The 26,080-nt window shown below is 51.6% G+C and overlaps 1 protein-coding gene across 1 annotated transcript; it reads right to left on the bottom strand.

Moving 5' to 3' along the window:
* Positions 1-233: 233 nt before the first annotated feature.
* Positions 234-25,094, bottom strand: LOC144098309 (uncharacterized). The gene is made up of 5 exons (XM_077630853.1): positions 24,935-25,094; positions 9,362-9,459; positions 4,752-4,804; positions 1,726-4,437; positions 234-1,181 (listed from the first exon to the last, which is right to left on the bottom strand). Exons 2-5 carry the CDS (start codon positions 9,384-9,386, stop codon positions 930-932), a joined length of 3,042 nt encoding a protein of 1,013 aa, XP_077486979.1. The 5' UTR covers positions 9,387-9,459; positions 24,935-25,094; the 3' UTR covers positions 234-929.
* Between the last annotated feature and the right edge of the window lie 986 nt (positions 25,095-26,080).

Genomic DNA, 26,080 nt, shown 5'->3' with positions numbered 1-26,080 from the left:
GCAGTCACCTGCTGGGGCCACGGTCCCAGGATCTCATCATCTGTTTAAGGTCGTGGACCGAGGAGGTCCAGAGGAAGTTCAGCTTGTTTGATTTTATGATTTCATTCCTATCGCATTATGTTGCTTTCATCTTTGCAAAACGTGCCACCTTTGCAATGTATTCATGTGGGGTGCCACCTGTGCCGTGAAACATGTCGCCGACACCTGGCAATTGATTATTAAACAATTCGGGCTTCAACCAACAAACAAAACGACAAATCTTTATTGAAGTTTCAAGCAACTGTTCTTTTTCTTTCACACATATATCTGCTCTGAAGGTGCATGCCACGCGTATATTTTTCTTCCTTTATATATATGCTTTGGGAGGAATGGGTGGGGTGTCTACACGTGTTCTATCCTCCTTCGGGTGCTTTGCACCGGCCGGAACAGTCACAGAGCCCTTGGAATGACGTTGAAGTGAGATTAATGAAATGTTCGTGAATTATCTAAACAATGCAATTCAGCACGTTAGAACACACCCTAAATACACCATTCAGGCATTAATGATGGGAAATGGTTTCCTTACATTGTCTTCAAGTACAGCGCGCGTCCTTATCCTCGCGCATAATGGACAGATAACCTCGAATACTCTCTTGTGCGTGCGTAAGTAGGCCATGCTTCTGCGGAACCGAGTTGCGCCCGGAGAGAAGCGTTGTATGCCTCTTACATGCATGAAATCTGTTAGGTTTCTTTTTTTTTCACGGGTGACGCATTTTCTACTCAACTTTGCTAGCATTTGGTCGTGCAGCGCGCCTTGCATCCGTTTCCTAGCCTTGGAAAGTCGCCTACGTCCTCAACATGCAGTCCCGACTTGCACGTTTCCTTTTTTCTCTACGTTTTCTTTCCCGGGAATGGAAGTGAATATATAATGACAATGACAAGAGCTACAGCTAGAAAGACCGGGGCCGGCCGGAATCTGATCGGCTGTCGACGTCGCGGCGGTCTGCGTCTATCTGGCTGTCCCGCGTTTTGGGCCTCGGGGTGGTGGTGTACATCTCCGCGTTGAGGTGGAAGTACTTAGATGACGAGTCGCAGTCCACGTTGTACCACCAGTCGCACGTGAACAGCTCCTGCTTGAATATGGTTCCGTTGGGGCAGAGGAAGCTCTTCTGCCGATTGCTGTTGTCACACGAGTGGAACACCTGGAGGTTATAAGGAAAAGGACGAACACGGTCAGCTGGACAACTCGGGGAAAGATGTGGCAGAATAATAGTTTTCACTGATATCTCGCCCGTATACGTGCGCATCATTTGGAACTGCGCCACGTGAAATGTGCAAAGATAGAGAAGAACAGAAGTTTACGGCAGAGCAACATTTTTAATACCCTGCGCCGACGCGACTTCACCCAGAGCACACGGCACGTATTCCTTTGTCCCCTCACACTGAGTTACGCAAGTACAAGCGACGTATGAATTTCTCTCTCTCTCTCTCTCTCTCTTTGTGCAGAGAAAGCTAGACTCCACACTTGGGAACCGCAAACTCGGTGCTTATATAAGAGACAGGCAAAAAACAATGCGCGGGAACTCTGTCCGCATGAGGTTTCCTGTCCTGTATGCTGTTGAGAGCGCCATGGATAATAAAACGTTGCCGCAAAAGTGATTACTGACGGCGTCTTTCGAGAGGGGCGGCTAGACGTGCTCTGTCGCACAATGGACAGCTATATCAGAAAGCTCTGGCCTCACCCACCTGGCAGCCAGCTTCGACGTCAGCGAACATGCCGGAGGTGCTTTGCTCCGAGCACTTGAAGTTGGTGAAAGGAACCTCACTGTAGGTCGGATAGTCGGAGCCCGCCAATCCCGGAAGCTTAGAGCGGTAGGGGTCTGGTCTCCGTGTGGGTGTCACGCCGAAATTCCCTGGAATGAAGACGACCCGGTTGGTCTTCCTCCTGGTCGCCGCGTTGCCGGACTGCGAAAAGCTCTGGCGGGTCGTCGTCCTTCCACCGCCGTCATTACCATCCACGGGAGAAGCCGTCGTTGCTGAAAATGCTCTCTGTCGAAGCGCGATCTGGAAGTCGTTGCGGAATGGTTCGAGAGTGTCTTGCGGGTTTGAGTTGTCGCTGCTTTGCGGGGGGGTCCTCACTGCCGGTGGAGAGGGCACCGGCGACTGCGGACGCGGCAGAGGAACGTTCTGGAAGCTGTTCTGTGGTCTTCCGCGAGGGGGGTCCTGGGGGCGCTGGCTCACCTGGCTCCCATCACGCGAAGACTGGTCCGGCCCCGCGAAGCTGTTCTGGGGCCTAGGCTGATTTGTGGAAAACGTGTTCTGATTGCCTTGGAACAAGCCTGACGGCCTCTGGTTCACTGCAAACCCGTTTTGGGAGCGAGGTGCGGACTGTGTGTTAGGCTGGTTGCCTGGAAAAGGAGCTGGTGGCCTTTCGTTTGACTGGAAGTTGTTCTGGCTCCTCCCGAAGCTTTGGAATCGGTTATCCTGAACCCTCGAGCTGCCCTGGTCATTGTTCTGCCCTCTGGAATTGCTGTCGAAACTGTCTTGCTGTCTCGTGTTGGATGATAAATCACTGTTAGGCCTCTGGTTCGACTGGAAGCTGTTCAATGGTCTAGACGTTTGGAAATTGTTTCTCGGTGGCTGGCTAGTTTGGAAATTTCCTCTCGGCAGGTTGTTCGCTGGCGGGAACGTATTCTGGCTTCTCGGGCTTGGCGAAAAGTTTTCCTGCGACTTTGGACTGGAAGTGAACCCGCTCTGAGGCCTCTGGTTCGAAGCGAAAGAGTTTACCGGCGGGTCGACCGGAAATACATTCTGGCGGAACGGCTGAGTAGTTCTAGTATTTGGTGCAGGGAAATCGCGCGACCTGCTGTTATTATCATCCAGATTATTTCTCAAATTTGATCGCTGTGTTTGAGGTGCCTGCGGTCCTTGAAAAAACGATGTCGTCGTAGGTCGCTGGGGTGGTGGCCGTGGTGGTCTTGTCTGGAAGTTGTTGCGAAAGCTCAGCCTGGGCTCTTCTTGCTGCCTGCTTGTCCCATCTGTCAATGGCGCTGACTTCTGAGCCTGCTTTGTATCCTGATTGGTGAAGTAAGTGACGAAAGAGTTTGTCACGGGAGTCTGAACAGGCCTCGGCGGTGAGTTCGTCCTTGCTTGACTGGAATCCCGGAAGTTGAAGCGCAGTGTTTGACCAGCGGACGAAGGCGCGTTTGCGGAATCTGCGTCAACAGCTGCGGGCGCTTGCCTCTGGTTGGAAAATGTCTGGAACGGCCTGTCGGCTCCAACGGGTTGTCGTGGCACAGGCGGAGTGGCCGGAGCAGGTGGTTGTGAGGCTGACGGAAACTGACGCAGCGCCTGACTTGTTACCGGAGGTGTTGTCCTCTGCACGGCGCTGCTGAAGCCAGACCTGCTGTCACTGTCTCGCTGCGCGGACGAGTCTTGGTCGTGCGACGTTTCGAACTGGAAATCACCCCTGTTGAGGCTGTTGTTGCCGAAAATTGCGGGCACTGGTTGGAAGTTGAAATTGAAGCGCGTGGTTCCGAAAGTCGAGGCAGTTGGCGGAGAAGCGGTGGGTGTTGGCGGCGGCGGCGGCGGGGGTGGCGGCGGAGGCGGCAGTGCTGGCAGAGGAGGCCGCCTATTGTCTTGACCTCCACTGAACGTCGGGCGTTGATGGCTGAAGCGGTCGCCGCCACCAAATGGCGCGGGGTCGTCGTCGCGCGACGCCTCCCCACCGTCGCTCTCCGTCGCCGCGAACAAGTTGCTGCTTCTGGTGCCTCCGCTGGTCGTGGAGCTGCCCGGTCCAAAAGTGAAGTACCGCGAGTTCTGGTTGCGATCTGCCAGTTCCTGCTGTCTGGCCGCGCTCAGCTCCGCAGACCGGCCGCCAGGAGATTCCTGCAAGGCGGCTCTTCGGTTTGCGACCGCTGTGCCGTCGCCGCTTCTGCTCTGGTCGTGCTGAGAGCTGCCGCCGTCTCCGTTGCTCGGCTGCGTCGGATCGTGGACTGTCCTTGAGCGGAACTCGATCTTCGGACCGCTGAACGGCGGCAGAGGCGGCGGCGGGTGCTTGCTGACATCCAGTTCGCCGATAAGGTCTGACCTGTCGTTCTCGGCGTCGGCGCTCGCCTCGTTGCTCGTGGTCTCGGAAGCCAGGAGGGAAGCGCTGCTCAGCTTGTTCGCCTTGTCGCTGAGACCAACGGTCGCGACGCCAGCCTGGCCACTTTCCTGGGACGAAAGTGACGGAGGGTCGCTCCTTCTGCTGGCTATCGCCGTCGTCGGCTTGGCCGCGGCAGGCACGTAATACTCGGTCCTGCTGGCATCCGCCGTGCCGTACATGCTCGAGAACCACGGCCGGTTTCCCATGTACACAATGACGCGCCTGCCGGGCCGCGGAGTCACCAGAGTCCCTTCTTCCGTGGCATCTTGACTAGTTGTGGGGCGACCTTCGACCAGCGCACCCGTCTTCGGCTGGCAAGCAGAAATTGTCCACAAGATTAACAAGGCATCTTTCTCTAGAGAAGTCAGTGGTAGCATAAATTTTACTTTAAATTTCAACACAATTTTATTTTTCAGTTCATACAGGCTGTCTGGAATGAAAGTGAAATTTTGTTCTTAGTGACGACAGGCATTCTTAATTATTTGTCTTTGTAGCACTATGAGCAACATTTAACTCAAGTTGCGCAGAAAATATCGCGCATCGTGTTCTGCTGCGCTTGGTATTTTCTGAAAACAGGCCGCTGGCCAAAGACCACTTCGTTGTAAAGTAAAATAGCGTTACGTACTTCTCCTTGTGCACCGGAACACGTGGTCAGCACCAACAACAGGAGCACGAGCCCTGCACGAATAAAAACAAAGGAGCTGTTCAGCATACCTTCGGCCCAGCATGAATGATGCATGGCATCATTACGAGTCAGTTGCTGTCGCCACGAGCCCGGTTTCTGAGAGGAGAAGGTCTGTGCGTTTTTTCTCGCGTTTCTTCGAGACAACTTCACCATATCGCAATGTCACCAACGGGGTTTATTTTCAGGCGAAAAGTTCACTCATCCAGACTGATTGCTGCCCTTATTCGCAACACCCCAAAGGGAAGGAAGCCTATCCTGAACTTGAAGCGTAAGTGCGAACGCATGATTTTCTTGCGTCATATATTTGCATGCTCTCCAATATTTTACCTCTCAATCGTCTGTCAGTAGCGCGGCATTCTTTAATACAGCGGACTCAGTCAACTTTCCACTATACCGTATTTCTCGTGTAACCGCTCATTCATCACTGATAGCTCTTGTTGATCCTGTAACGTAGGCAGTTATTCTCAAAATGAGCTCATCAATGCCAACGTTCCGTAATCTCACCCTTCAAAGGATAGTCACTATGGCATACTTCCATAAAGCCGAATATAGACCACAAACGCGACTAATGTCCGCGTAAGAGAGCACAGCACAATACATGCCAGTGCAGCTTTCGCGGAGCCTTCAAACAGCGCAAAAGTACGCGTTGGATCCTGGAGCGGTGGCCGCCGTACTTCGCTATGCACTCGTGCTGAATGACAACAGCAGGCGGCCACGGTAGATGACATACATGGGACCTATTCGGTCGTTCCTGTCCCGATTCGCCCCGGCGCCGCTCTGCCATCAAGAGCCTCATCATTGCAACCGGTCTCGCGTGCCACGAAGAACTGCGTCGGTCTATACTGTACTTGCCTCCGCCCGCACACTGCATGGGACACGAGTCTATTTATGTATACGGGCGCTGGGAGAGGTCACGGAATAGCAGACCCGGTGGGTGCATCGGCAGTCGATCGAACTTTGTTTTCATGCGCCATCCGTGGCACAGTTGCTGGCTGTGCTCCCGACGACGTGCAACGCACGACGTATGTCATGGCCATTGCCCCTATGCATGGCGGTCCGTTTTCCTTCTCACTTTCTCCATCGCTCATACATGTTGAAGATGCGACACTGTCGGTCAGAAGTGATGTGCTCTTTGCTTGCTTGTTTTTTGTCACCTCCTCAGAGACTCCCAGATGAAATTCACAAGAATAGTGGTTTGCACAAGGTGATGAAACATTACGAGGGAAATAGACAGCGCGGGTAAAGCAGAAGGCTGCGCATCCCTCATTACCCGTAGATGGGCATTACTTGAAGGATGGGTCATTAACCAAAGCACCAGCTAAAATGGCGTAGTTAACTGGAAGTTTGCTTTGCTGGACAATGAGCCTATCACTTGTGAAAATTTTAGAAAATCTGAAACTTCTCTATTCGAGGACTCGTTGAGAAATATTCGAACGCAGCCTTCGAACACGTACTACGCTGGTTTTGACGTGATCGAAGTTGTTCTTCCGAGAAAATGAAAAGGAATACACGACGTTCGTCTGCCGCCATGGGAAGGACAGAAATGAAAGTAAAAATTGACGGACGATCGTACGAAGTGACCCAGCGACGTTCCAGCAACGGCAGGGAGTTTTAGCACTGGTCGCCTTCCCATTCCGTGTTTGAAATTGATTTCTTTTTTCATTACGCTGCGGCGAGCTTCTCGTGCATGGGTGAAGGCTTCTGGAAATGGGCTCCTCTTATTGGCTTCTGGTCAGGGCGGATGTTTGGGTCACTCTTGTAGGGAGGAAGGGGGGGGGGGTGTTAGCGGTTGCATTTGAACAAGCATCGTTTATTTCTCACTTTGGGGACGTGGCGTATGGAGGGTGGATGTCGCTGGATGCTTTCCGAAGGGAGTGGAGGCGAGTGCATCGGTGTATGGGCATATGGTGGGCACCTCTAATGGGAGGGTGGAGGTTTCACTCCTCAGCTCTCAACACCGACATTTCGCAGAATGGCCTTACTGCTGCTATCGCAGTAAAAAACAAACATACGCTCTTAATGACCGTTTTCTGCAGTTTTCAGTAAAGCCTTCAAAGCCCGCTTAAAGGAGGGTGGTAGACACACAGGCAATTTTTTCGCATGGGTCTGGATTTAGATTTAGAGCGCGCCCGTACTGAATAACGGAACCCACGTCTTCTTGTCTTGTTTGCTTCTTCCAGCTTGCATCTCTCTTTGTTTTTTTTTAATAGTTTTAACAATCCCCAGGCTTCATGCGTCTGTTTTGCGATTAATCCATTACATGGTGACGTTCAGTGCGCACGAAAGACTCTACTTTCTTTCATAAAGTCCATCTTCTCTTTCACTTCCTTTATCCCTTCACTGTTTTTCTTCTCACTGTGTCTGCATTTCTCTCTATGCTACTTGGCGCCGCATTTCCACGTCTTGCGTGCCTGTCATATCTTCCGACTTCTTTGCCCTTCCTTCTGTAACGATGCATGGCCTGGGCACACAACAAATTATTAAATACACATGTTATGTGCCAACAGTGGTTCACTGTCACTGCGCCGTGATTGTTTGTACATTCGAGCCGCGGACACCGAAAATGATTCGGCTTTCGAAACCCGTCTCGGCCGGCATCCTTGCCGCTGACCTTAATTAACGTTGCAACCAAGTTACGAGACAGGAGACCCGCAGCGCGCCTTGGATGAGCGCTCCGTAGATTCGTCAGCTGCGGGCGGAGCTGAGTCGCAATGACAAACGAGGCTGCGCGGCAGAACAGCCCCAAAACAGCAGCGTCCGCGATTGGCGCGCTGCTCTCGGCGGCGGCAGACGAGTCTGGTGAGCTGGTCGGGCTCGTTATAGGCACCCGAAGGCGTGCTATTGTTCTGCATTTTTCTCCCTCTCTCTCTATCCCGTTCTAGGCGCGCATTGTCCCAAGCCGCACGGCACCGCTGCCTCGATGCGGCACCGGTGAGCCCGCTGGCGAGCTTCTTCCCTCGGAGCCTCTGTCAAACCTGCTCGTAACGGGGCCGCCGCTTCTTCGACGGCTGACAACCTGTCATCGTTTTGGAGGCGGCCGACGACGTTTCGCGGTATTCGCGCGGAGCCCCGTGGTTTCGTGGACGCGAGGCGTGCCTTCCTGGTTGCTTCCCCCGCCGAGCACACAGCGCACGTGGCGCAGAGGCAGCAGCCTCGCTCGAAGCGCCATTCAAGATGTGTTACAGCTAGTACGCCAGAAACGCTCATGAGCGTCCTTGCTATAACGGTTTGTGCGGTTCGTGCATCGCGTAGACGGGTAAGCTGAATGACTGCCACCACCATCATCATCATCGTCATCATCACAGCAGCAGCAGCATCCCGACTGCGTCCTCTTCTGTACAGAGGACTATCCCATATCCTCACAGTTAACCCTGTCCTGTGCCCGCTACGGCCAGCTCTTCTCGCCGATATCTTTTACAAGCGCTTCGGCCGATGAAACGCAAATTGGCTCTACTGTACGATGAAATGTAAACGACAGAGCCCTTCCTCACACGCGACTGTCTTGATGACCTCGCACTGTGAAGGAACTGTACAGTGCCGAAGGCTACATCCAGTGGGTTTCCCGTTCTTTTTTTTTTTTTGTCAAACACTGCTTCGCCGGCAGATCACAACCCTTGTTCGTCGCCTGCGAAATACATGTTCTATAGTCGGATACAACTTAAGTCTGCAATGAAGCTCCGCCCACATTTAGGACCGGCGCACAGAATTCCTCCACGATAAAAAGTAGTCCGTTGTTAAACTTCTCTCGTCACCTAAACAAGCTAACCACGAGAAAATAGTTATAAGCTCTGGAATTTCGATACCTCGCTTGTTTAATAAAGTCAAACAGTAAACAGCTGAATTCGTTTACTTTTGTAACTGGCTAGCGGAGTAGTACAGCACGCCGCGGATCGTGGCCCAGTGTTAACAACTGCTGTTTTTTTTTTTAAGTTGTATCCTACTATAGCAGATTTGCTCGCATAAAATGTTGCTGAAAGTGCGCCCACGCACATCTGTTATGTATATGCACTTAACCATTGATTTCATAGCCTCTTAACAAAGAATTCGTTTCATGCACGTTATCACCCCAAAGAATTGTTGATTTCGAAAGATGGTTCCAATTAAATATCGTTGTGAGAGACGCACTGCTGCCAAAACAGCAAGGCTGCCTCGCTGTGCTTCACCGTCGCAGTGTTCAGCAGCCGCTTTGCTGCGGTCTCCCTCGCCGAATGGACAAAAGGACGCCGCCTCAATACAAACACTCGGAAGAAGAGCTAGGCGTCCTTTCACCGTATCAGCGCACGGATGCGCGCGCCTCATTCCCTGCACGCCTTCGCCCTTCCTCCAGAGGAGAGCCTTTCACAGCCGGCCCTGCGTTGGAGATCGTGCGAAAGCGTCTCGCCGCGGGCGGTTTCTCTTTGTTCCCGCCGTCCGAAGAAGCTCTAAGTGGAACGGAGCCACCACTTCCTCTGCTTGGCGGACGATCCAGGAAGCGGCCGCTTCCTTCCTGCGCAAGGTCGGCCTCCGGGAGAGGGCAGGGCCCCAGGGGCCCGTTCGAGGACTTTGCTCACCTGCGACCCCCGTGGCATGGCCCATGGCGTGCGCCTGGACCGACGATCTCCTGGCGGTGTCCAAAGGAGGCTGGCTCCCGCTGGCCCGATTGCAGCACCTGCGTCACGAGGCCAGTGGCGTTGTGTCATCAGGAGAGAGAGGGGGGACGACATGTAACGACCTCCCCTGACCTTTTTGGTCTCGCTTTGGCCGCGAAGCAGGCGGCAACGGACCTACCGCACGCGCCGTCGCAATAGCGCGCAGCATGCGGACCATGATGCGGACTGCGCGTTCCCGCTGCGCTATCTCTCACCGGTTGGGTAACGTCTTGCCTTTGCGACGCGCTTTCGGTACAGAGAGTCGGCTGGGATGACAGAATGCGACAGTGCCTCAGCACCGGTGCGGACCAGAGCATGGCAGCTGTATCTTGTGCGTGCACTGAGAACAGAGGTTGCACATTGTCGAAAAAAACTGCAATGCGTGAACAGGCGCGGAAAACAAGAGACGGAATGGACAGGACTCAGCCTTGTTCTTCGCGCCTGTTAGAGTGCAGCGCAGTTTTTCTGACAATGCATCTGCACCAACTTGCTTAGCTTGCCGCTCTGCTGCAGAGACTATACATTACTCGAAGGAAGGTTTTTCAGTACTGGAAATGAGGGGGCTCATAGTAACTCCACAGCAAACACGGAGATGTGTGTATTCACACACATCTAACGCGCTTCGTGCAAAGAGTGGTGTGTTTTCTTCAGCATAAACGTGACACGAGATTGGATCACCTGCCACGATGTTTCTATCGCAGCACTGAATGCAGCTGTTCGCTCGTGAGACTGAACATAAATTACTCTTATACAGGATAATATAACACTCCATCCATGACGCACCCGCATCTCTGACGTTCAAAAGGACGGGCCGTGTCCGTCCGGTGTGTGATGCGAGCAAGAAGCCGTGGGAAAATTAATCTCGAAGCATGGACCGCGGCCCCTCGCCGACACAGAAACCCGGAAACGTCCGTTCTTTCGGGACGGAATACACTCGGCGGACAACTGGAGCGATAAGACCCGCTGGGAAAGCTCATCCCAAGCGGACAAGTCCCGCCAGCCTCCAGAACGCTCCCACCTGCACACGCTCCGAAACCATCACGACGAGAACGACGTGCTGTCGTGTGTCACGGCTGATCTGCTTTCACTCAGTTCTTCTCTCCTGCAGCAACAACAATGAAAATAGAAAAAAAAACGAGTCTCTGTAGCCTCGGCGGCACTGCCGCTCGACGGCGAAGAGGCGGTGCCACGGACGCGATGAGCGTGTGTGTTACTACAGCGTTGACGTGCAGTTACCGAGCGCTGTTGCGCGACGTCTTGATGGGGTCGCGGCATAGGCGGCGGCACTCAAAAGCCGTGCGTGCGTACCACGTGGGCGTCTGGCGCGCGCTCCGATCCGTGGGTCAAACGAGGACGGAACCGCCAGAGACAGGACGCGTCGTCCGCCTCGCTCACACCGGCCGCCACTCCTTACGGAGCGAGAGGAGGCGACGCAGTGCAGTCAGGAGACTCTCGCTTTACTGTGCTGTGTGTTCTCGTCATTCCCCTTTTGAACTGCGTATTTCCCCTCTTCTCTCCGCTTGTCTGCCACGGCGGGCGCGTGCCAGCACTATACTGCTTCCGAGCGCAGATGAGACGCTCCGTTTTTCCACAAAGCGAGGTCCAAGTGGAGGAATTCGCCGCAGTGATTTCGAAACGGCCCGGTGATGTCGCCTTTGAGTGAAACGCTGCAGCACCGAGCTTCCACTCCGTCCTTCCTTTCTTTCCTTGCGCGTCTTCCTCGCCCACTGGCTTAGTAATTTCTCCGAGTTATTTTTGGTCTACAAAGAATAAAAACGTTCGGTTTTATGCATCCGGGTATGCGTTGCATTCAGGGCGCCACACTACGGGATCGACAGCATGGCGTTTTCTTGCGCTTCTTTCCCTTTCAGTTTCCCCCATGCAGATTGTCACTGGGGCTATATTTCGCTACGCTTACGCGACTTCAACACGACTATGCTCTTCACCGAAGCTCGTTTCGAGGTCTCCACTTATCTACCTTGTTTCGGGACTCATGGATCGTTCACAGAGAAGCCCTCGCTCTCTTGAAGTATGACGTGTCTTATCTGCCGTTCCGTACGTGCACGTCCGTCCCCACAGCCCTTACGGCATACTCTTTCAGCCCTCTCTGTAGCAAATGCCACGCCCACGGGGTTCACAGACAAGACGTTTCGGGCAACCCGGAGTGTTCTCCGTCTGGCACTCCAGCTTCTCTCCGGCGGCGCGCATAAAGGTCGCGCACCGAGGGCTGCCTCCGGCGCACGTCCTTGTTGCATATGGATGCGCGGCCGCGTGTGGGCACGCCAATGCGCGCACGCTGCCTCCTCGCGGTTTTGTTTTTGCCCAGTGCATGGAAAACCGTGGGACGCGCGCGGCGCGACGTTTCTCGCCATGTTGGAGCGATGTGCCGTAAGGTCAGAAGGAAACGCAAACACGGCCCCCGTGTTTTTCGTCTTCAGATTGCTGCTTTTTCGCCTGCAGTAGCTACGCACAGACAGCGACGCTATGCTGTCTCTGCCGCATCGTGGCTGGCCGCGATGCTTAATGCGGCGCGAAAGACAAGGATATACTCGCGCGACGAGATCTTCGAGTTCACGAGCGCTTCTTGCTGGGAGGTGTAAGAGAAAAGAAAACCCCGGGAACGGAGCACCGCAAAACGTTTGGAGAACACTTCGAGCTTTAACTTAACCACGACAAGCTGGAACAGACTGCTGGAATTTAGAGGACCTTCTAGTGCACTAATGACTGTTCTAATTTCCGGGAGACAAAGAAGCTTGTTTTGTCTCTGACTAACACCCCGAAAATATACTGCGCCAGAAACTTCTTTTCTCTCTCACATTATGACTGCGCTTAAACCAGACCAGACCTGTTATAGCAAGAATTCGGTTCAACGCCGTCCCGTTGCGAACATGTAGCAGTTGCCATATGAATAACTCTGTCAGAAGCGTCATTATTTCTGCGGAACGCTGGCTGGCTTCCATTTAAGATAGCAAGCTTTAAGGGGCACTTGCTGCGCTTAGTGTCTCGAAAAATCGCTGCTGACTACTATTTTGGGGTCTTCAACCATATGAACCCGACTGCAACGAAGTCGGACAACAATATATCAAGCCACTATTGCGCTACCACTGGTATAAACATCGCAGAAAAAAATGTTAAGTAGTATGCTTCTGTCAACAACTGTCTATTCCTTACATTTAGCACACCGATGAGTGCACTATACCTATATAGGGCCCTTCGTTTTCGGGTAAGACCCGATTTCTCCTTAAAAGTGAGCCGTTGTTGGTTTTCCATTTCACAAAGCTTAAGACACCGTAAGAAAAATTGTGGATATCTAGTGCTTACACCAGAGGGGTGTCTTCTGTAAATTAGTGGCCCTAAACCTCTTGTAACGCTCGTTTTCACGAGGCGGACGAATTTGAGGATAAATTCGGAAAGGGCGGTTTAGCTAGAAGCCAGAGGCCGTTAACACGTCTTATCGGAGCCACTGTAGAAGCGCTACCGACGCTGACGACACCCTCATCCAAGGACCTGTCACGTTTTAAATCGTCGCTATGATGTTATATGTTTCGCACTGCACGAATAAAGGCAGCTCACGGTACTGCTCAAACGCGGTAGTGCTTCATAAGTCACTGGTTGAATACGCGACGAAATATCTGTAACAGATTAGAAAAAAAATCTTAGTTGCTAAATAATTTTTAATAGCAATCCGCGATTTCCGTGTTGTTTACGAAAAAAAAACGAACTGTTATAGTAAACTGCCTTGTGCTGCAAAAAATTACTCGAAAAAATCCGAACTACGGAAAATTTTCCTGAATAACCCGGTTTTCACCCGAATTAGAGCTCGAAAAATATCGCCCGAATTTTAGCCCACCGAATTCCGAGAAAAAGAAAACCCGAAAACGTAGAGCCCTAACTATACTCCGTGGTGAGAAACGGTAGTTCGAACCGTTCACCGCAGCGTTCGTAGACTTAACCAAGTGGAATAAATGTGTTTTCAAACAATCAGTGGGATTGGGAAAGAAATGTATCCAGAATTGGTGGACTCACAATCGAGGTCGCACCCGAGAACGTTGCCGTGATGGGCTACAAGTTGACAAGTTGGTGACGATTTGATTTCAGTGACGCCAGGACAGTTTGGGCAACGAGGGAGGGATTGTATGCCCACTGGAAAAGTAGCCAGTGTGGCTGCAGTGGAGATCGAGCCTCCAGCATATACGAACGGATGCTCAAGCCACTAGGCCACCGCTGAGGTTGATAAACTACAATTTATATACATATACTGCATGATATTGTTGGCTAGGAAAATTTCTAAGCTACAAGCGCGGGCAGCAATGGCAATGATCAACGGCACATGTCACCGCGGCCACCGCGCCGGGCAGGAGTCCCCGTCTGTCTAAAAGCAGCCACGAGTATGCAAATGAGCGCAGCTTTTAGAGAAGCGTTCGAACGTCGTCGAAAGCCAATGAGTGCCCGTCAGGGGCCATCCCTGGCACCAGACACGCGATTTTGAGGTCGCCGCAGCGCGGTTATAAATGGAACCCTTTGTCTGCGCGAACTTTGGGTTTGCCGCGGAAAGTGCGACGGGCGTATATATAGCGGGGGCACCTTTAGTTGTCTCCAGCCGGGACAGTCTTTGTGAGGGACGCTCGCGCGCTGCTATGTATATGGTCTCTGTGTTGCGCGCAAGCGTCGTTGCTGTCGTAATAAAGTTGGACAATTAAGTGACGAGGCAGACAGGAACAACACTGTTAGGCGGGTGTGCCAACGGCGAATCAGGACTAATAGCAGACTAACGAATGACTGTCGGGCATTTAGGCGCAGACACATGTGATTGCCCCGTTAGGATCGACGTTCGCCTTTTGGAGGTTGATCCTTCTCCGCAGAGAGAGAAAACATTCTGGAACCACCGAATCCGATGCCTGCTGTAGCGTGCTGGATGAGAAGTGGCTGGTTTAACTACCGTATGCTCTATACATTGGGCTCCGCAAAAGTGGCGTCTACAAACTTGTGGACTGTTTTCATGTCTATGCAGTTTCATGTTTACGCTAAGGCCTCGACCACTCACGCCCCGACACTGTTATCCAGTCTTCTGGTTTCCACGATATGTAATACAAAAAGCCGATAAAAAGCTTGTAAAATGAGTAAGTACTGGGCTCACATGTGTCCCGTTCTTTTCTGTGCTGTGTTAGTTCCGCCGCTATTTCTCTAGCGTCATGCACCAACTCGTCCAACATCCGTTACTCTGAACTAGACAGAGTCGTGCAGTATAAAAAAGCAAAACCACGGTCAAAGCTACGCTCATCGATTATCACGTAATTTGAAGAATATGGCAAGAATGTATATGTGGACGTTGTTTTTTCGTCGCCCGCTTTTTAGTTGATTATATGCTGCGATACAGAATCAGGTTGAGGCTATAAAACGTGTTCCTTCTAATGTGCGACTATACACACAGGAATCGCTTTGTATCATGTGCCTGCACCATGATTTATCAGGTACCTTTTTTTCCTGCAAGAAAATGCATGCATACCGGCCAAACCACTGCTGTGTAGTCTGGTCACGTGGCGCGTGCTTCCCTTGCGGCCATCCGTCTTTTTCGACTGCTTCCTCCGTCAAACATGCACTAACTTGCTCAGCTCTCAACGCTTTTGCTGAGAAATGAGATTTCTAAACAACGCTTGGTGTTTCTTTGGTCGTGTTTCAGGTCAAGTAAACGCCGAAGGTTCCGACGTGACGCGCTGTAGTGCAGGCGATGTACTCGTTGCCTCGTGGACAGCGCTGGTACAGGGTTGGTCAAAAGTTCCCAGGCAACAGGGTCTGCTTTTCAGCGGCATATCCTGCCACTTACGATAGCAATAAAGCTATCAAGGTTCTCAGAGTTGAGAATGATACTTCTATTCTCTAGAGAGATTTAGGGCGTCATGGGTTGTCATAACTGCCCGACTACAGCGCTCGAAAGCAGACGCTGTGGCCTGGGAACTTTTGACCAACCCTGTACATACGATACCTTTGCAGTATCACGAGCAAGAGATGATGTGTAGGGTATGTGCGACTCCTAGCTGTGTACACGCACACATATATGCACGTATACGGCCCTCGTTGTGAAGCATAGCGCTGCGAGCCGGCGCTTGTACCGTGTATTTCTGGTTCTGGTATCTCGTCTTCCGCGCACTTTAACCTGAGATGCACCACTGAACGCGACGCAGTGTTCGACTGTGTCGATCGTCTACTGCGTGCCATTGTGTCGTTACATTGCTCTGCAAAGACTCTGAAGAAGACTACGAACCAAAAAGCCCGGCTTGAAGTTTTACTTCATTCTACAACTTTAAGCAGGCGAGCATAGAATTATTTTTGGACACGTTGTGAAAAAAACAAAACAATAAAAAGCATAGTACGTATTAACGATGCTTTCCTGGTTCCCACATTTTAGAGTGTATTAATTTTACCTCAACGCGTAACATCTTCTCGTCAGTTTCACTGATCGCAGATTTCATTAAAGGTATTGTTGTGATTAACGCCTCTGATGAGAAAGAAATGCATGCAGCTCTTTCTTTTTAGTGTGAGTACAGTGGCGCAGAGCTGGCTCCTGCGAAGAGCGCGTAGGATATGTGGCCGAATGTTTGGCATTTCGCTAATGAGAGCGAGAACAGTGCAGCAGAATACATGGAGGTACAAAACGAGAGAGAGAGAGAGCTCCTGTCACTGTGGCCGGCGGTGTCCTCTGTGCCTGGAGGCGCCTCGCAGAAATTTCTCAGACGCTATTTAAGACGTGTTTCGTCACGGCTGGAACGATGCTTGCGATTCTCTGTCAACGTTTCATCAAAACAGCTCTGGCGTCCGGGTCAAATAGACTGGCATCACCCTGTGCTCCCGTAGGGCATTTTTCTCCAGTCGACAATTGATTACATTCAGGGTGTCATTCCGCCGCAAGTAATGCGGATAGCCGCTTCAAAAGGAACACCCGGATGCAACTGAAAGTCCCATCGTTACCGCGCACTCCCAATACAAAAGCTGCTCATTAGTCCGAGCAGGGAAGCTATAATAGCACTCCCATAGACGCGCAGCCTGTCCGACCGCATGACGTCCTTCGAGTCCGCCCGCCGACTGATCGGCCGTCGGGTCCGCGTGCCCGCAGGCAGCGACGTAGCAGAGGCTATCCGGTCGACCCTCGAGGCGTCAAGGATGCGCTCCTGCGGCGGCAGCTGAGGTCGCATCGCCGCCGCTCGTGACGCCAGATCGCGGACTCCGGCCCCCCGGGACGGCGTGCCCTATACCGACCGCGTCTCGTGTCGGCACCGGGCACGCGTGGCTCGCTCTCGTTCGATGTGGGACAAGGTCTTCTCTCGCCTCTAATGGAAGCCGCCTTTGTCCAGTCATTTGTTAACTAGCCGTCCGCTGCCTTCCCCGCGAGCTCGCACAACTCGCGCCTCGTTAAGTGTATAACGACTATACGTGGCGTTGCCCTCCGGCGCCTAATTTCGCGCTAAGGGCCTTCTGTGCACAGCTTGAATAAAGATGCGTGCGATGCGAGTGGCGGCAGAGTTGGACTTCTTGCTCCTCTCGGGCCCGACGAGGACAGCGACAAATATACGACGCACCCGGACTTCTTTCGCGTCGTCTCGAAGCCGAGGCGCCATGAACCAGAAGCACGCAGTGAACCGTGAGGGCAGCTTTGTGCCTCGCTCAGACACAGCTAGGCGACGCGTATATGTGCCGCAGTTTGATGCCTGTATATATACCGGGAGTATATTATTAAAAACCAGGAAAGATACTTCAGTGCAGTCTCATCAGGTTGACTGTATGGTAGGGCGGACATTATTTACTTCGTAGAGTGCAACGAAAAGTAGATAATTAACGAGAATAACCTGATCAACTTTCTTATTTTCGGTTTTAGGGGCCAACATTAAATTGCGAAGTTGAAGGCCGTCAAAACCCAAGTCGAGCCCAGTTTTTAATATCTAAGAATCGGCATCATGGCTCCCGGTGATCATGAAATAAGCGCTTTTGAAAACTCTTCCAAGTGGCTTTTTCGCATTGCAAATTGATAAAACAGCGTCGCTTGAATCCAATACACACGCAGTTTACGCCTTCTATGACGTAAGTGATGTGACGTGATTCCCGTGACGATACCCCACAGAGGGACGCCATTTCAGCAGTCTGCAATGAGGCAAAGCGCGCCAACCTGGCGTGCTAAAAAAGCGGATTTTTCACATTTGATACTTCGAACCATGATATCGATTCTGAAATTTTATAAACGGGGCTAGCCTTCGATGTTGGAGGACTTAAATTTCGCATTACAATTTAGCACCGTAGAACAAAAATTAAAAGGTTAATTACTTAATTATTCGCCATTTGATTGCACTTTATTGCGCAAAAAATGTCAGCCTTCACGCATAACACACCTGCACAGACCGCACCGACGTATCTTTCACGGTTTCTCAAAGAAAATTCTGTATTGAACAATTTGAAACACGTACGCCGTATATAACTGCACGAGATCCCGCGCGCCCTCTATGTAAAGCGTTCGTTTCTCAGATGCGAGCGCGTATGTGTTGTTACAATACGCAGCAACACACGTATACGTATTAGCGTTTCCGCGTTTGTTAAATACACCACACTTCCGCAACTGTCATGATGAGCAGACGGCTGACACGTACGGCACGATAAACTTATAATCATGCATCTGTACACATTTGGTAACTGGGTCCTGAACATGGAACTAGAGCCTGAGAGGGGAAAATTTTTCGATTCTGTTAAACCCTGAGCAATTCAAGTCACCACGTATGCACGTCCACGGCGAACAGGATGTGTGAGCCTGTGATGCGATCAAAATGCGAACAACGCAACGCGTACCCCGCTCGAGGCTTGTGGCCCTCCGGGGAATTCACAGCTGGGTATTGCACAACAGTGACGGCACGCCTTGTGGCATGGACGAGGACAAAAAGTGTTATTCTCCCCACTGCCGGTGCTTGCAAGTCGCGCGCGTCGGCGCAAAGACAGCCCAGCCTCCGCTACACGGGCCTTTAATTAGCAAACACGTCCGAAGCACGCAGTACATCGTCTTGACGGAGGACAAACAAGCCGCTTTCGCTTTTTCCCGAAGCATTAACCCCGCGACACGAGTGTTGCGGCGCGACCGCTCGCGTGCCAGTCGAACTAACGAGCGGCAGTTGCCATAAATTCCTGCGCGTCCCTCCGTGAAATAAATTATGCGCGGCGCACCGCGGCGAGCAAGTCTCGCCGGCCGAGAAGCTTCAGAGTGGATGTGCGCACACAGGGAAAGGGCTAAACGATCACCGTGTTACTGCGGTATTGCTCGTCTGACCCACTTGTGTCGGTGCGAGCGCTTCTCTCGTTCAAAGCCCTGTGTTCCGGTTCTGCAGCATTCGTCTCCCTTCGCGCGGGCTGTCGCATTATCAGTAGGCCTGCTTGGAGTTGAACTCGTGTTTGTTGGATAATTTCACTATACATCGTTCACTTTATTACGGCGTTATTCAGAAATACGCACTGATTTGACAAGGAAGCTTAATGACCGTGATATGTGTCTTCGCTGATTGCAGGCGTTCTGTAGTGTTCTGCACAGTGAATGGGCAGAGTGCTATGAATACTAGAACACATTCACCAAGAAAGTAGTGCTGTACAGAGTTCGCCCTTTTGTATCCTCACAACGTGCCTTGGTCTCTTTTTTTTTTCTTTCCGAGAACGTATCAACAGGGAAGTAGCATTATAGACTGCCTCTGAGTATCGTCAGTTCACAGAGTAACGTCTGTACAGGACCGGCCGTGACTATATCGAAACAACCTCGCACCCAGATTTGGAGCTTCTAAGGGGATTAACTCGATATATGCAGAGCGGGTTTGTTAATTAGGGCGCCGTAGTGCACGCGAGCTGACTTCTCGTTCCAGAACACCACCAGCCTTCGGGCGATGCTTGCAACTATACCTTTGATGACAGAACGGCACTTCTGCAACAGCAAATCGTGATGCGGGCGTATACCTGGCACGAAGAGTGCTCTCAGCAAAAAAAAATTGTTTGCAGCTGTTCACACCGTCGCAGAGTCAGAGAGGATACTTCAGCCCATTCTGACCGGTTGCATTCCTCGCCAAACAAGAAGCCTCAGAGAAAGCCTCAGTACTGCTTGGCCTTCATCCAGCGTTGTTCGAACTGGCCCCTTTTGCTTTCAAGTTTCAAGATAGGACCCACTATTACGCTTTGTTGCCGACGACCTCAGGTAACCCCTGCTTGAGACCTGGTCGCGTGTTGCGCGCCCGATCTGATCTTACGCGGGTAACGTTCAACAGGTTAGACCCGAAAGTCTTGTGCGCTACGTACTGCATATGCGCTGTGTCGAATGCGACGTGTACGGTGCGCAGAAACTGCAAGCGACACGAGACTTGGAGCGAAGCGTGGTTCAAGCAGCAATGCGCAAACCGATCAAATGCCTTTACCATGCGGCAGAATAAACCGAAAAAAAAAAGGAAAACCGTGTGGCACCTGAGGAGACAAAATGTAAAGACATCCAGACAGAGACCTTAGTCGGAGATAAATTACGTCCGAGGCGAAAGGTTACCGCAAAGGAGCTCAGTATGCCGAAGTCCCATAAAGTCTTGCAAAACGTGCTGTCTCCGGTGGCGCTTACTTTAACGCTTTAAAGCACAGGGCGCACGATGCGAAACAATGCAAACTCACGACGCTTTGCTCCCTTACTCCTTACAAGCTGTGCTTGGTTAGCACGGCAAATTATTGCGGTTAGTTTGATGTCATGTAAGTATCAAATAGTCCCAAACCGTTGGTCTACAAACGGCCCATCTAAACTTTGCCTCCTGACGGAGAAATGCAGAGAAAAGCAACTATCGCGAAATCCATTGAGCCTGAAGTAATGCGCCAGTTTTTTTCCTTCATTGGTGACCCCAATATAGACTGTGTATCGTTACCCTCGAGTATACGGCTACTGAAGGCAAGTGTTCGCCTTAGCAGTTTTAACTTGGCAGCAGGGCCGCCATGAAATAAAAGGCGAGAAATTTTTACATCCGGCTGCTAACTAATATAGGGGCCAGCGTGCATGCTGCCAGTGCTTTCCTCGATTGAGCAGCAACAAAAGCGTTCCGGCATGTGCTTGCAGAGAAGAGCAAGTGATAGAAATGCGTCTTCGTCTGCTTCCTCTAGGCACCAGAACCGACGAAGAGTGCGAACCACGCCGCAGGAGTCCACTATTCCACTTTGTCCAGGCGATTCTGCGTTCGGGACAGCTTCCTATCACTCACCTACGGTACATCGTCGCAGAACTGCACCCGGACGGCGCCATAGGCGGCACTTTCAAGCTCCGAACCACCTCGACCTCAGTTTTGAAGGGATGCTGAGAACAGCTCCACCTAATTATTCTTATCAATAAAAATTGATTCTCGAGCTGGCTCTTTCTGGCTGTGCTGACGTTTGTCCGGCAGCAATAGACGCATTTGTCGCCGAGAAAACAGGATTTAGATATCATCCCGTCAGTCTACTTAGACTCTTGCCACGGTAGCTCAAGGGTTACGGTGCTGGGCTCCTGACACGAAATACGCGGGTTCGATCCTCGCCGCGGCGGTCACGTTTCGATGGGGGCAAAATGCTAGAGGCCCATACACTGTGCGATGTCAGAGCACGTTAAAGAGCCCCCTGGTGGTTGAAATTTCCGGAGCCCTCCACTAAGGCGTCCCACATAGCCTCAGTCGCTTTGGGACGGTAAACCCCCATAAACCTAAACCTGACGTCCTTAAGCGAGAAAGATGGGTTTCCGCTGTTCTGAAGTGAATAGCGGTGAAGCGCAGATCAGCAGTGAAAACGGTGTCGACGCTCGCATTTCACTTTCGAAATCGGCCGGCGATGGCGAATCCCGTATTTCGTTCTTTTTTTTTTCTTTGTCTTTTTTCCAGCTAATACAAACTCCGTTTTCGGTTAGAGTGGCCTCATTGAGATTATTACTGTGTTCCACACAGGCCAATTTCCATTTGTCCTCGGCGTCCGTTTAAAGTACGATAGCATCAATAATTATTTCCATGCAGCATAGTTGAGAGATGTCTCCAGGTTGTCCGTTCTGATTCATCTGTGTTAGTCTCCACCAGAGTATGTCGTATGTGTTCTGGTAGCCATTTTAAATGATTATTAAAGTCATTTATGGGCCAATTCCAGCAGAAGAGAGGAAGCTTTCGTTAAGTAAACATAATTAAGAAGTGCACATTCTTTGTAACCAAATGAAGGTATACAAGAAAACGACGAAATAATTGCAATCTCTCCCGCTCTCGCGCGCGCGCTTTCTTTTTATCCCATAGCACTTGAGAAATGTATAATCTAGACTGCAGATGAATGGGCAGAAGCCAGAGCAGAAGACAACACGCCATCGTTCCACCAGCGGAGAACGGATGCGGTGCCTGACCAATTAATCCAGCCACGACGATTGTCCCTCAAGCTTCCGAATGCATCTGTGTAGGAGAATGCATACTCCACAGTTGCATGCCACACCTACCACAAGGGTCCGGACGAAGTGCGTTTTATCAGACCGCAGGTGTCTCGAGGAATAAATTCGTTATAAACAATAGTGAAGTAAATAGATAAATAAAAGGGTCTGGTGAGAAGTCCTCACCAAAGATCGTGACTAAATAGTCTCGCAGAAATAGTCTCCGTACCCACATTTCGTAGCCTTACAATCCGTACTGTGACAAGAAGCCGGGAATTAAGAAAGGAAATTCGTCATGGTCCGCGTTTTACCAAGCAAGAAAAGCTCAAAACGATCAGAACTAGGACAACAGAAAGCCATCAAAGCGATGCTGCACAAGAGCCCTTCTCTCCGCGGCGCCTAAGTTCCAGAAACCGCGCAAATGTCTGCCTCCGAGCTGCGCAAGGCGTTTAATTTTAACACGGGCCCGATCTGTCCCGCGCGTAATCGCGCACGAGCAAGTCCAACGCGCCTACCGTATGCGTACGCGGCGGAAGTCGTTCGGAAATCCGATGCGATAGAAGAAAAAAAAGAAGAAAATATTACTTTAACGCGAACTTAAGTGCCCTTTTGTTTCGAAATCGCACTCCATAGAGAGCTAATAGGTAGGAGGGTACGGGGAGCGATGCTATATAGTGTCACTAACTGCTCACATTGGGGACGTTTTTGCCTTTTTTTCAGTTGTGGCTATAAAATGACGATGTTGAGGGCGAGGTCTCTTTGCATTGCAGAGTGGTCAATTTCCTGGCAGTATGCGGTAAAAGACGAGAACGTGGCGACGGCCGGTTTTCCAGCATCGCTTCTAGTGCTGTATCGCCCCCGGGTGTATCCGTTCGCGTATTCTGAAACAATAAACCTGCCGATGTGACGCCAGCAAACAGTCGTGATCCCATTAAGTTGCGCAGAATGGTCAGTAATTGGCAGTGAAACGGACAGTTTCATTAAGAGTGTGCTTTTTTTTTTTTGCGGCCGCAGTGGCTCAGTGGTTAAGGCGCTCGGCTGAAAGGCGCGGGTTCGATCCCGGCTGCGGCGGTCGAATTTCGATGGAGCCGAAATTCTAGAGGTCCGTGGGGTGTGCAATGTCAGTGCACGTTAAAGAGCCCCTGGTGGCCGAAATTTCCGGAGCCCTCCACTACGGCGTCCCTCATGGCCTCAGTCGTTTTGGGACGTTAAACCCTCATTAACCATACCAAACCTAAGAGTGCATTTGATAAGAAGTGGCCTCAAGGAGACGAGAAATTCCTTTCGGTTATTTTTAAACTTCCTTTTGACTGGAAGATTGCCTCAGGAATGTCCAATTCGTTGTTCCTCTTGTTTTAGACCTCAGCTCAAACGTGCAGTGTACAAGGTGAACATCCCGACTATTCGAGGGGACCTTCGTCTCCTCGACGCACTCGTTATTAGACATAGGCAGCTCCAGAGACGGAACCAAGTCGAGAACAAAGTGGCAAATTCCCCTCAAAGAAGGCCCACCCCCCAACGGCTTCGAAAGATTTTCATGACGCCGCGGTTAATTCCCTGTGAAGCTAGGTTAATCCGTGGCTAATCCACAGCCACGCTCGCGTGGGCGGGGATTAAACACGGATTAACCACGACGTCATGACAATTGGTAGACGCCATTGGCTCCAGCGCCTCATTTGAAAGCAATCTGCGGCTTCCTCCTTGAGCTCTATTAGACTAGATACATCCAGCATTTCGAAGCCCTCGGATGTCGCTCTACTAGGAAAGTTCTACTTTCTCACGCTTTTTCTGCAAACTACACTCTGTTCTTTTCTCTTGTGCACATTTAATGTGTTTTATTTATTTATTTTTTCATGGAAGCCTTCGGCAGATTGCTTTGGTTCAAACTCTAAGTAAGCGTACCATTCGGTAGCTCGCCAAGCTCCGAGATGAATGCCAACTGCATAGTCCGGCAACTATAGATTCAGAGCTTATCTCGTTTCCGTTGGCCCCGGACACAAAGTGGCGACAGGGAGTGTGTTAACGATGCACAGTCACAAGTGCGTTATAAGACGCCGAGGAATGTGGATGTTTCTCCTTTCACTCCAGCTGTATTCTAAAGAAGGCTTAAGGAAGAAAACAATGAGGAAAAACCAGTGTGCATCCCCGGCCAAAACACTACCACCGCCTTGGCACTGCAAGCACTTCCCGCCCGACTTAGTTCCGCATTCAGCGGCTTCCAGACGCACCTTCGGCTGCCTTGCGTAATGTTGACCCCAGAGGTTATCGCGTGCACGGAGCGATTAATCGGTTCCCGCTACGCGTTCTCCGCGTGGGAAACCAGATCGCTCGCGCCGCCTCGTCCCGCTGCGCGCGTATCGGAGGATGACCGTCGCAGCGATGCAAGGACGCCCGGGCGCTTGGCCGAGTCCAGCGGAGGTGTCCCGAGGGGGGTGCGTTGCAACCGGTAGCCGCGGCTGCCTGCTGCATGCCCGCGGGTTCTCTGCCGACAGTTAGAAGACTTTCCATAGTGCAGGGAACGTCGTTTTCACTGGACTGAAGCTGGAGCCGGAGCGCATCTAGACCTGCCTCTCAGAGACGGAGCTGAGAGCATCCCCCGGTGCTCTTCGAAGACTGGCTAGAGTGCCAGTAGCAACATTCGGTTCGTCCTGCACGGAACACGCCAGTGTACGAGAGATACAAAGGCCACCTCGCTGACTGCTTAGGGGGCAAATGCCTCGCATTAACAGCGTCTTCAATTGCCTGCGCGCTTGCATTCAGAGCCGAGGACAGGCTTTGTCAAAAGTAAAGAGGCCAAGGGATTTGCTTCTGAGCCATGCTGTGCCGGCCTCGTTATCCATCGGTATTGTTCCAAATCCCTCGACGGTGAGAGAAGGCTTGGTGCTCACCGGTCCGAATTTGGCACCTCCACGGACGGTACGCATTACACTGTTTGGAAGCAATCCATTGGGTTTTGATTGAAGGCCCTACCTGGGTTGGCACGACTCGGACCGCCCGGTGCTCTAACAGCGGCCTGCTCCGCTAGGGAGTACGCACTATGCGTGGTATCCATCGCTTTGTCGTCGCTCCTGGACCCGAGCACTCACCTGCTTGTCTCGGCTGCCGAAGCGCCTCCTCCGCTCGTCCTCACGAAGCAGCCGCGAGTAGGAAGAGACGATGATGAGAGAAGTGAGCACAGCCCCCGCTCCGCCGAAAGCTGGCTCGAGTCCGCCGACGCAACCGTCAGACTGGTTTCTTATAACGAGCAGGCCGGCGAAAGACGCGCTATGTAGGTCGGTGGGCCGGCCGCCGGGGGAGCCTTCTTCCCGCACTTTTCTCGCTGGTTGGGGGCGAGGAGCACCCTTCTCTTCTTCGCACGCGCGTCCACTTTCCCTCGCGTTGCTGCCTCCCACCACCGACGGTCATCCCGAGCTTCTTCAACCTTCCCACGAGACGCGCCTGCGCTGAACTCGCCGCCAGCACGTGGCTGCGGCCAGAGGGGTGCGTCCAGAGGACAGCGGCGATGCTGGCGAGAAAATTAATTAGGAGAGGGGAACGACTCTCTTGGCTGCCGTAGGGCACCTGGCACAGACAGTGCGCCGGGATGTACTGTCGGACCGTAACGTGTACGTACGAAATTGGTTGAACAATAGAATATTAGTATTAACACGGCTAGAGAAGAGGATGAAGCCTCTGTCCGAAAAGTTCGGCACGGACGGGGTTTAGCCGACCGACGACACTGCCTCGTTTTTCGGCAGTGCCGTCATGTTTTTCTGTTGTCACCAACGATGTGTTTGAGTCAGTCGTGTCTGTTGCGTACTACGTTCTAGGGACAAAGCTGCTATAACGCTGTAGGCATCAACGTTTTAAGGTTAGCCCGATTTTGTTGGTTTCTGCACAACACTTTTTTTATAAGCTTTGATCAGAAAGTGCAACTTACTTCATTACATATAATTGGACGGTAATACTAAGGCAAGTGCAAGACCTGGCGTTGTTTTCTGAGCGCTCGAAAGCTCAAGTCTACATCCAATTACAGCATTACAAACGCGGATCAGTTCATTACAACGCAGCTACATTTAGAAGATATGTATGAGGCACGTTCCAAAGAATCAGGTAGCCACATTAGAGTCCCGACATTGAGATACTGCATTTTGGTCGGCAGTGTCAGCTAAAATAGCGAAACGCTGACTGGACGCTACTCGTCCCATTCTTGGAGCATTACACGGAGTACAGGAGTAATAACGTTGACTGCG

Source organism: Amblyomma americanum, chromosome 7, assembly GCF_052857255.1.
Source record: "Amblyomma americanum isolate KBUSLIRL-KWMA chromosome 7, ASM5285725v1, whole genome shotgun sequence".
Lineage (NCBI taxonomy): Eukaryota > Metazoa > Arthropoda > Arachnida > Ixodida > Ixodidae > Amblyomma > Amblyomma americanum.
The sequence above is the reverse complement of the archived record's forward strand: the minus strand, read 5'-3'. Positions and strand labels throughout refer to the sequence as shown.

Excerpts from the sequence above, each read along its gene's own strand:
- LOC144098309 (XM_077630853.1), bottom strand. The coding sequence starts at position 9,386 with ATGGGCCATGCCACGGGGGTCGCAG. Across the intron at positions 4,438-4,751 it reads GTTCCGGTGCACAAGGAGAA|CCGAAGACGGGTGCGCTGGT; the intron begins GTACGTAACGCT and ends TCTGCTTGCCAG. Across the intron at positions 1,182-1,725 it reads ACGTCGAAGCTGGCTGCCAG|GTGTTCCACTCGTGTGACAA; the intron begins GTGGGTGAGGCC and ends TATAACCTCCAG.